Raw genomic sequence first — 11,402 nt, 5'->3', positions numbered from 1 at the left:
GAGCAGAACCAGAGGGGGATGCCCTGGAACCTACAGGAGAAAAGGTGGCCGAACTGGTCGACCTGCCTGAGCTGACCCATTGGCAGCAAGAAGGTGGGCCCTCCAGGGAGGAAATCTGCCAACCACAGAAAGAGTGCCCTTCCCTCATTGGTGTGCGGCAAAAGGCTGCAGACCAGCCGGCTGGTGGAGCATCCAAAAATCATTTCCTTTACTGGGAAGATGAGTTGTTGTATAGTGAGCCTAAGTTTGCTGAGCCCAGTGCAGCCCGTGTGCTGGTGGTACCCGCGCGATTCAGGGACTTCCTAATGGGTCTAGCTCATGACGTGCCTCTCGCAGGACATCTGGGGAAAGACAAGACCTTGCAAAGGCTTGTCACCCACTTCTACCAGCCCCAGATGAAGAAGCACATCGGTACCTTTTGTAGAACTTGCCAAACATGTCAGGCCAGTGGCAAGAGTGGAAGGAAGTGCAAGGCACCCCTCCAACCCTTTCCTGTGGTGAGCACCCCTTTCGAGCGGGTGGGCATCGACATCGTGGGGCCCCTGGACCCCAAGACAGCCTTAGGCAACAGGTTCATCCTGGTCTTGGTGGACCATGCCACCCGGTACCCGGAAGCAGTCCCCATCAGGAAAATCACAGCACGCGTGGTGGGCCGGGCATTGATGGGGATCTTTTCCCGAGTGGGGTTCCCCAGAGAGGTGGTCTCCGACCGGGGCACCAACTTCATCTCTAAGTACATGAAGTCTCTGTGGGAGGAGTGTGGGGTAACTTATAGGTTCACCACTCCTTACCACCCTCAAGGAAATGGGTTGGTTGAAAGGTTCAACCGCACCCTCAAAAATATGATTATGGGCCTAGCGGACCCCATAAGATGGAAGTGGGACGTCATTCTACCATGCCTGTTGTTTGCCTACAGGGAGGTGCCTCAGAAATCCTTAGGGTTCAGTCCCTTTGAACTCCTGCATGGCCACCCTGTTAGAGGACTTTTCACACTGGTGAAGGAGGGGTGGGAGAAATCCCGTGGAAAGACACCCCGGGATGTGTTCAGCTACGTGCTGGCCTTCCGCAACCAGACCCAACGCTCCAGGAAGCTCGCACAGGAGAACCTAGAAGCTAGCCAGGAAGAAATAAAAAGATGGTGCGACCAGAATACCACTCTGGTCGCATTTCAACATGGGCAGAAAGTGTGGGTGATGGCGCCAGTGGAGCCTTGTGCGCTCCAAGACAAGTGGGCTGGGCCATATGAGGTGGTGGAGCAAGAGCGAAGTAACCTACCTGGTTAACTTGAAGACTCACAGGCAGCCCCTGAGAGTCTTGCATGTGAACTGCCTCAAACCCCACTATGAGAGGTCTGAAGTGAAAATGCTATTGGCTACAGATGCTGGAAGGGAAGAGGATAGTGATCCTCTCCCTGACCTCCTGGCAGCCAAGGAGCAAGACGGGTCAGTGGATGGTGTGGTCCTCTCGCCCACCCTGACCCCAGAACAGCAGAGAGACTGTCACCAGGTGTTGGGTCAGGTTTCCTCCCTGTTCTCCCTGACCCCAGGTGTCACCAATTGGTGTGTCCATGATGTGGACCCTGGGGACAGTCTGCCGGTGAAACAAAAAATGTACAGAGTAGATGACAAGGTCAGGGCCAGCATCAAGGAAGAGGTTTCCAAGATGTTGGCGCTAGGGGTGATTGAGCCCTCCAGCAGCCCCTGGGCTAGCCCAGTGGTCTTAGTGCCAAAAGCTGCTGCGCCCGGTGCCACTCCAGAACTCCAGTTTTGTGTGGACTACCGTGGGCTCAATGCGGTCAAGAAGGCTGATGCACACCCCATCCCCAGAGCTGATGAGCTCGTGGATCGGTTGGGAGCTGCCCAGTACCTTAGTACGTTTGATTTAACTTCTGGGTGCTGGCAGATTGCCTTAACTGAGGGGGCCAAAGAGAGGTCTGCATTCTCAACGCCAGAGGGGCACTTCCAGTTCAGAGTCATGCCCTTTGGGTTGAAGAATGCCCCTGCCACATTCCAGAGACTGGTTAACCAGGTATTGACCGGGCTGGAGGAATTCAGCGCCGCATACCTGGATGACATTGCTGTGTTCAGCTCCACGTGGGAAGAACACTTGCAACACCTCTGTGAAGTGTTGAAGGCTCTGCAAAGAGCAGGCCTCACTATCAAGGCCAGCAAGTGCCAGATAGGACAGGGATCTGTGGTGTACTTGGGACACCAAGTAGGGAGCGGCCAGGTGGCGCCCCTACAGGTGAAGATTGATACCATTCTGGCTTGGGAGCCCCCCAAGACCCAGACAGAGGTGTGAGCCTTTTTAGGTCTCACCGGGTATTACAGACGGCTTGTCAATGGATATGGCACCATTGTTGCCCCCTTGACAGAGCTGACTTCCAAGAAGCAGCCCAGGAAAGTGAATTGGACCGAAGCCTGCCAAACTGCTTTTGATGCCCTGAAAACTGCCATGTGCACAGCACCGGTGCTCAAGGCACCTGACTTCTTCAGTGAGTTTATAGTGCAGAACGACGCTTCAGAGCATGGTGTGGGAGCAGTACTCTCACAGATCACTGACGAGGGCTGGGACCAACCCGTAGCTTTCATTAGCTGGAGGCTACTCCCCAGGGAACAGAGGTGGAGTGCAATTGAAAGGGAAGCTTTTCCTGTGGTCTGGGCTCTGAAGAACCTGAGGCCCTACCTGTTTGGGACTCACTTCCGTGTTCAGACAGACCACAGGCCCCTCAGATGGTTGATGCAGATGAGGGGTGAGAATCCAAAACTGTTGAGGTGGTCCATCTCTCTACAGGGAATGGACTTCACGGTGGAACACCGCCCTGGCACCGAACACGCCAATGCTGATGGTCTGTCCAGGTTTTTCCGCCTTAGTGAAGAGAACTCCCAGGAGGGTGGGTAGTTCTCCCCACTTTCAGCTGGAAGACCTGGCATCTTTGGCGTGGTTTTCCCCTATCTTTTTGCCTCTACCTCTGTGCTGGATTTCGTTTTTGCTGGTTTAGATGCTTTGGGCACTTTGCCACTGCTGTTCAGTGTCAAAATGCAAGTGCTCCCTGTGTAAATTGTTATTATGATTGGTTATCCTTGATTGGCATATTTGTGTCACCAAGAAGTCCTTAGTAAAGTGCACTGAGTGTACCAGGGCTGGTGATAACAAATGCTACTAGTGGGCCTGCAGCACTGATTGTGCCACCCACATGAGTAGCCCTAAAATGGTGTCTCAGGCCTGCCACCGCAGTGCCTATGTGCAGTCTGTGAACTGCCTTGTCCTCCTGGTCAGTGTCCCCACTGGCCAGGCCTAACCCTTCCCTTTCTGTACACATTGGTCACCCCTATGGAAGGCCCAAGGTACCCCGTTGGGCAGGGTGCAGTGTATGTGAGAGGTAGAGCATGTACTTGTGTAGGTGACATGCTCTTGTAGTGAATTACAGCCATTTTCGTTTTTCACTATTGTAAGGCTATCTTGCCCCATAGGCTCTCATGGGGGATGCTGGCTACAGTGGCTACCAGCATATCTTCCCATAGGAGCAAGATAGGACATAAAATTCTGGTTTCCCTGAACTCAGAATTTAATAACAGATCTTTTAGGAACTGTTGTTTTTTAAATCCTGTGTTTGAGAACAGCACTTTTAGAAAGTTGCTGTTCTCTTGTCTGACCTTTCGGTGTGCCTTGGCCTGTTTGTGAATTGACTGTCTGGTTTGTGAGTGACATGAGCTGGGTGGCTCCCGGAGTCTGAGTGGGACATCCCTGGGTTGAATAGCTCCATCTGCATCTAGAGTGGTGGGAGGGGGTAGCACCTGGGCCTGAATAGGGCTGTGCCTGCCTTCCACAATGCTGGCTCCACCTCCTGCTGGGCGGCTGATGGCCCTGCCCCTCACTCTGAAAGGAAAGGAGAGGCCAGTAAAACAAAGTGCTCAAGGAACACCCAGAACTGGTTCAGACTGGGCTCAGAGCCGTCCTGAAAAAAGGGATCAAAGACTTTTAGGGGTATAAGTACAGGACCCTGACTACAGAAAATTAGATCTCCTGGAATCAAGAAGGAACCTCTGCCAAGGAAAAAGCTGAAACTGAAGGAAGACTGTCCTGCTGTTGCTTTGCTGGACTGACCTGCTGTTGCTTTGCTGCCAAGGAGAGGGGAAGGACTTTGCTTTGTGCTGTGTCCCCTTGCTTGAAGGAATCTCCAGGGGCCTGAGAAGAGCTGGCTCCCTGTTAGGAAGTCCCAGGAACAAAAGGACTTCATCCCCAGATTCCCTGAACTCTGCTGAGAGAGTTCTGTCCTTCCTAGAGTGCTTGGGCCAGTTGTGGTGCCTCTGGAAGTTGTACCTGTGTTGGGAAGCTGGAAACCAAGCTTTTAAAGACTTTCTGCAAGTTTTGTTGCATCGCTCGTCAGTGCGAGGAAATTCCTGCCGATACGAAGGCCGAGATCGTCGCAGCGCCTGTTGCCGCTGCCAGAGTTGTCGCATCCTTCATTTGCGGGACGCACCAGACCAGTGGGGGAAGATTACCATTGCTGCGAGTGTCGTCGCAGAGCCTGTCGTCACTGTGTGAGATCGTCGTACCGCTTGCTTGAGGATCGCATCACGTTGCCGTGAGTGTCGTCGCAGAGCCATCACATCGAGGAGCTGCGAGAGGAAGATCACCGATGGTCCACGCATTGTCGCCCCGGAGATCGTCGCAATTCCAAAGATCATTGCATCGTGCCTTTGCAAGCTTTTTCACTATGGAACCTCCGCACCGGAATCCATACAAGGTAACGCATCCCTCCCCATACAGACCGGAGTCATCACAACACGCCCGCTACATCCAGCGGGGTTGTCGCATCGCCTCCCCAAGGTCTCAGGAGTGACGCATTGCTTGTTTTCCATCGCACCAGCTTCTGTTTTGGAACTTTGTCGCATTTAAAGGTACTGTTGGCTAAACGTGACGCAACTGTGAACTTTTCACGCAACTGTGGCTTATTCTATCGCAACTTTAAGAACTCTTTTGCAACCATATTCTTGAACTGTGTATGTTGGATTTTTGTCGTTTTGGGTCTTGTGTAGTTTAGATTAAAATACTTTTATTTTTCTAAACTGTTGTGCAGTCAGTTTGTGGTGTTTTCACTGTGTTACTGTGAGTGTTGGTACAAATACTTTACACATTGCCTTTGATAAGCCTTGACTGCTCGTGCCAAGCTACCAAGGGGGTGAGCAGGGGTTATCTAAAGAGTATAACCTCCTTACCATGACTAGAAGCAGGGGTCCCTATGTGGACAGTGGTACCTACCTCTGCCAACTAGAGACCCCCAGTTCTAACACAAGTTTATTTGACTATCATGACTAATAATCACGACAGATTTTACTTGACTAGACTATGCTTCCAAATAATCCACCACACTGTTGCATTTCCTAAATAAAAGGCATGAACATCAAATTTACCCAAGTGCCCATGCGACGGAAACGCTGGTCAATCTACTATGCATTGCATGCTGTTCTGCAAATTTTATAAAGACATCAGATTAAGAGTACTACGTCCCTTATTTTTATCCCAGGGTTTCATTTGTTATCAGGTGGCCTTTGATTTTCTCAAAAATTGCCAGATGTTTACAAGTCACGCCATTATAACCTAGATTAATAACGCAATCAGGAGGCACAAATCATTAGGGCACCTAGATAGGCTGTGTTATGTTGCAGATTGAACATGGGCCCAGATCTGTATGCTTATTTCCTTAGACAGACTAATATGTAAGGCCCCATGTGTAGCCCCAAATCGATCATTGGGTTTACATTAAGCTCTTTTACTAGATGGAGGGTTTTTAATTAACTCCTGCTGTGTCCTCAATGATTATTGTCATTATTTAAGAGTGCCGATCGATGATATCATTTTATTTCTGTTGCACTCTAATGACTATTTTACCATTCAAGAGCACATATTGAGTGTTTAGTATTTATTACACCTACAAATAACATATGGCGTCATGAGTGTGATTTTTAAAGTAATCAATATATATGCATGTTTTGTATAATTTTACGTCGATTTTGTATTATATTGTGTTTTTATTACATTGTATTATTTTACGCTGGCTATGGACAAGTTTAAAATGTATGTATTTGGTTTGCTGTGTTTTTATGGATTTCTTGCTAAAATCCGAATAAAGTTTATTTTGACTTTGACTTGGAGTGAAATACCGTGGGGCAGATTTACGAGTTCTGGCACATCTCTGCAAATCAGCAGGGATGCGCCAGAACAGATGCGACACGCAATTCTCTCCCTGCGCCACCACAAATGTGTCACATTTACATGGCGTAAGGGTGGAGCATTGCTGGAGTCGTGTCGCAAGCGCGCCCCGGCTCCAGCAATGCTCAGGGATGCCCTATGCCTAACATGCTACATCACTCCTTAGGCCTGCTTCAAGCAGGCGCAGGGTTTTGACGCAGCATGGACGTGTGACTCTGCGAAATCATGTAGATTTCACTGCTTCACTTTTACGTGGCGTTCCTGCGATGGAAAGCCCACCCTGCACGGAACACCCATATGAAACGTAATGCAGGTTTTAAGAGGCGCAGGGCTTTACAACGTGCCGCATCTGCCTAGATGCGTCACGTTGTAAATAAGACGCAACGTGGCGCATGGCTTATGCCCCCGCTGCGTCATAGAAGTGACGCAACAGCGGCATAAATGTAGCGCATGGGGCTTGTAAATCTGCCCCCAAGGATTTAAGCAGTATATGGGAGGTTGATGGTGGTATTATAAGGAATAAAAGACCACGTACTGTACATTGTAATGATTTTGCAAGTCACCTCTGAATACCATGACCTTACAAATGAACTCTTCCTTCCGTCTCGTTCCTCTTTATGGTCATGGAACTCATTTGTGACTTGCAATATCCTTTTAATGTACATAAGGGTAAACTTTACCCCACATATAAAGCAAACTGCCACCAGTTCACCAGTGACTTTATATGACCATCTATCTTGGATGAGTAATCTTGGAGTGATTAATATCAGACTTTCGTTATTTGTATTTATTTTAGAGACCTTGGATAATTATTATTAGGAATAATTAACTCTTGGAATGTACTGTTTTTTTATGAATTTGTAGCGGAAACACATTTTCCCTTCCTCTAAATGCTATTGTATCCTTATCTACATTTATCTTTACTCCCTTACTTATGATTACTTGGTTATAATTAGTTACCTTTGCCCCCATGCCATAACGCTCATCTGTACACTTCACAATTTTAGTTGTTCCAATGTTATTGTTTTTAGAAGATTGTTACTCCGAGATTAATGTATATCGAGGTAACTAACCTGAAAACAATACGTCACCCGTTGCTGACGTTTCTCTTCCTTTAATGGCTGTATAGAGCCATACCTCTCTGGCAAATGTGTGCATTTATACATTATTCTAGTCGTAGTTCAATGGTAAATTACCTCTCATCAGGTGGAAGGCACCTAAAGGCTGTGAACAGCCACTAAAAGTTACATTGAGAGCTAATTTCCCCCACATAACAGAGATGCGAATAATAAGGAAGCACAAAAGGCGTATATGCAAATTAAGTGCTCAAGCGTGGAGCTCGTTGTCCTTTGCTGAATCTGGAAGATGGGAACTATTTACGAGTCAGGGATTGTGCAAGTAAAGTATTTCGTTACGGTGTCCGTCCATGGCCATCTCCTAATGTGCCAAACGTGGACGTGCCTTTGTTCTGGCTGCGTGCGTAACGTTGTAGAAGTGAGTGAGGTGTCTCTGTACTGGGCCACTCGTGAATGGTGCAGCCAGCAGCAGGACTAGGGGTGGCTGCGCCTAGTCTGTGCTGGCGCTTGAACACGTATGTCCTCTCTGAACTGTCTACTCTAGAAGATGCTGTCATTTTATATATATATAGGCTCGGAGCTCCCTCTTGTGGATCCAGTGCACACTAACAGAACAAGGGAACGCTGCATCGCGAGCTTGGTGTCCTTGTTCTTTATTCTCTGCACCTGTACTGACGGAAAAGCAACACCGCCACCTCGGATATTGGCTTTGGGATAAAACATGAACGGTCCTTCTATCCCCGATTTAATTTCGCCTCCTGTCGCGCGGTGGTAACTTCTGGTCTTCTGCGCTTCGTGTGTCGGAGGTGCTGAGCTGGCTGGATGCGCTCTTTCCTCCCCCCGCTGCAGCTGCCGCTGTTCTTCACTTACGCGGATAGCCGTCTGGCTCCGGGGCAGGGGGCACTCGAGTGGGGCAGGAACAGAGACCCGCTGCCTGCTGTTCTGCTTGCCCCGGAATCGCGCCTTGCTGGTGTCCAGAGGCCTTTCCGCCGGCTTCGGGGATCCTCCAACTGCCTCAGGGACCTTTCCGGAACCTTTCCATACGCCAAGCCCTGCCGCCGGTCCCTCGGTACTGCCTCTTGCCTGTGAGCTCTTGTTCCGGCTGCCAGGAAGTCCTGCCATCCTCTCTGTGTTCCTTCCGTCCCACAAAGAGCCATGACCTCCAGCAGCGGGAGATCCCTCTGCACTGCTTCCGAGTTCTGTGTTTAACCGAAATCCTGCGCTGCTCCCCGAGCTCTAACCTGCTTCTTGACTTGCTACAGAGCACAACCATTTTCTGCTTCTGCTCTCTGCTGCCACCTACCTACCTCTTCCTGTATACTACCTCATTGCCCTCTGCCTAATCCATTGTCAAGCAACACTGGCCCCTCCTTCTGTCCCGCAAAATTGCTCCACTCAGGACCTCTTGCTCTGCAGAACTCTAGTATGGGATGGCTATGCTGTCCAGGAAGGGTATCATCCCGGAGGAGTATGTGCTGACCACCCGCTTGGCTGAGGACATCTCAGACCACCGCTACCAGGCCAAGGAGCGGCGCGCCCGCTTTGTGGCCAAGAATGGCGCTTGCAATGTGGCGCACAAGAACATCCGGGAGCAGGGGCGCTTCCTCATGGACGTCTTCACCACGGTGGTGGACCTCAAGTGGCACTATACGCTCTTCATCTTCACCATGTCCTTCCTCTGCACCTGGCTGTTATTTGCTATGATCTGGTGGTTGCTGGCCTTTGCCCATGGCGACCTGGACAACCAAGAGGAGGGCTTCGTGCCTTGTGTGACTAGCATCCACTCCTTCACCTCTGCCTTCCTCTTCTCCATCGAGGTGCAGGTGACCATCGGCTTTGGTGGACGTATGATCACTGAGGAATGCCCTGTCGCCATCCTGGTGTTGATTGTGCAGAATATTGTGGGTTTGGTCATCAACGCCATCATGATGGGCTGCATCTTCATGAAGACGGCGCAGGCCCATCGGCGTGCTGAGACTCTCATCTTCAGCAAACACGCTGTGGTGGCACTTCGCAACAGCAAGCTCTGCTTCATGTTCCGCGTGGGCGACCTGCGCAAGAGCATGATCATCAGCGCCACCATCCGCATGCAGGTGGTGCGCAAGACCTCCAGTGCTGAGGGTGAGGTGGTGCCCCTGAACCAGATTGACATCCAGACCGAGAACCCTGTGGGCACCAACGGCATCTTTCTGGTATCGCCGCTTATCATCTGCCACAACATCGACAAGAACAGCCCCCTCTACGACCTCTCCCCAACCAGCCTCACCCACCAGGAGGACCTGGAAGTCATAGTCATCCTGGAAGGGGTGGTAGAGACCACTGGCATCACCACGCAGGCACGTACCTCCTATCTGGCCGATGAGATCCTCTGGGGCAAGCGCTTTGTGCCCATTGTGGCAGAGGAAGACGGCAGATACTCAGTGGACTACTCCAAGTTTGGGAACACTGTCAGAGTTCCCACACCAAACTGCACTGCTAGGCAGCTGGACGAGAACGCGGGCACCCTGGGGAATGTCTTCTCTCCAAGGAACACTGTGAAGAGGAGGAATGTGCCTGGCAAGTTCAAGCCTAAGTTCACCCTGTTTGATGAGCCCTCCTGACATCCGGGTACTGCCAGGGCCAGCTCCTTCAGTGCAGTGGCCCTCCAGGTGGCATATGTTATACATGCAGTATTATGTTTATGAACATTGCATCACCTCAATCTTAAGAAGGTTTGTGTAGATATCCCATGTGGAAATTCCAGTTGGCCAGTTTCAAATGGTTTAGACTGGGTCCAGTAACTGGGATATGGTTGTTTGGACATTTACTGAAGTGCTAAAGGGGGGACATACCAGTTGATCTCAGTTGCATCTTACAACTGTTCATTGGTGTCTACAGGCGTTTATTGGTTCACTTTGTTTTTGTAGTTAACCCATCGAATGTCCTTTGTATTTTTTGAGGGGCATATCAAATCAAGTGTTCAAAAAACTATGCAACTGAATTCAGTAAAACCTAGCTGCAACTGGGCAGCTGGAATAACAATGAGGTACACTTCCCCTGTTTTCCTGTATGCTTTCTGTTTATGTGCATGAGTGCTTCAACCTTATCCAGGTTTGGAGTTGATATATTTTCACGTTCATATCTGAGCATGGGAGGGGGGCTAGGGGCTGTTTCAGGTGGTTTCTTTTTAGTTTATGCCGTTTTGTTGCATTCTACATATCTTGAAAGGAGGTTGGGGGTGTTTAATGTATTGTATGCAGCGCCCTGTCTCAGTCTCTTTTTGATGGAGCTGTGTCTTGGAAGTTGCAATGTAGGCGCAAGCCTTGGAAGAGCTTTTGAAGTCATCTTCAGACAGGACAGGCTGAGGAGCAATGCCAGCTGCCTCCATTGGTGAACTTTTACCTTATGTCTTAAACAAAGGAGCACTTGCCGAACGAGTGTCGTTCATACCGGGCAATGTCCGGAATGTACAATTTCTAAACCTTTCTACTATTTTGAAATAAAATGAAGAATGGTGCATTAAGTGATTGTGTTATTTTCACATGAGGGCAAATGCATTGGAGATAATAATAGCTCGTGCGTAGGGTAACACGTGCCCTTATGTGAACAAAACTCATGTTCTTTCAAAAAACTGGAAACATATGGAAACTCCTGCTGCGGGTGCACCGTTCCCAGGCGAGATGAGTGACTCCAAGAAGCTAAATATTGTAAAGAAGTCGCCCAGCTGCTTTATATCGATGGCATTATCTTTCAGAGCGTCGCTAGGAGAGCTTCATGTGCAGGCTACCTTTACTGAATACTGGGGTATTCAGTGTAATAATTACGTCAGTTGAGAGTTGTGAGTTTTACATAATGCATGAGCAGGCTGTAAGCGGAGATGCTCCCACCGGCCTGTGTGTGCGGGCACTGGGTGGGCCCCGGCACATCTGGCGGCAGACAGTCCCGTGCACTTCTACACCAACCCTTGGGTGCGGAAGTCGGTTTCTGGGGCCTGTTTCTGAAATCGACTCAAAAGAGTCCGGAGCAAAAAAAAAAACCTGTATTACTATGTAGCACAGGGTCCCTCGCCCTCTCACTTATGGAAACGTATTTTTTTAACTTGAATTGCATTTTGTGCGCGGCGTCCCATTT

At 49.6% G+C, this 11,402-nt stretch overlaps 1 protein-coding gene across 1 annotated transcript; it reads left to right on the top strand.

The window, feature by feature from the left end:
* The first annotated feature begins 7,799 nt into the window (after nt 1-7,799).
* Nucleotides 7,800-10,794, top strand: KCNJ11 (potassium inwardly rectifying channel subfamily J member 11). The gene has a single exon (XM_078681058.1). It carries the CDS (start codon nt 8,723-8,725, stop codon nt 9,890-9,892), a length of 1,170 nt encoding a protein of 389 aa, XP_078537184.1. The 5' UTR covers nt 7,800-8,722; the 3' UTR covers nt 9,893-10,794.
* The last annotated feature ends 608 nt before the right edge of the window (nt 10,795-11,402 follow it).

The sequence above is a fragment of the Lissotriton helveticus genome, chromosome 3_1 (genome assembly GCF_964261635.1).
Source record: "Lissotriton helveticus chromosome 3_1, aLisHel1.1, whole genome shotgun sequence".
Lineage (NCBI taxonomy): Eukaryota > Metazoa > Chordata > Amphibia > Caudata > Salamandridae > Lissotriton > Lissotriton helveticus.
The sequence above is the reverse complement of the archived record's forward strand: the minus strand, read 5'-3'. Positions and strand labels throughout refer to the sequence as shown.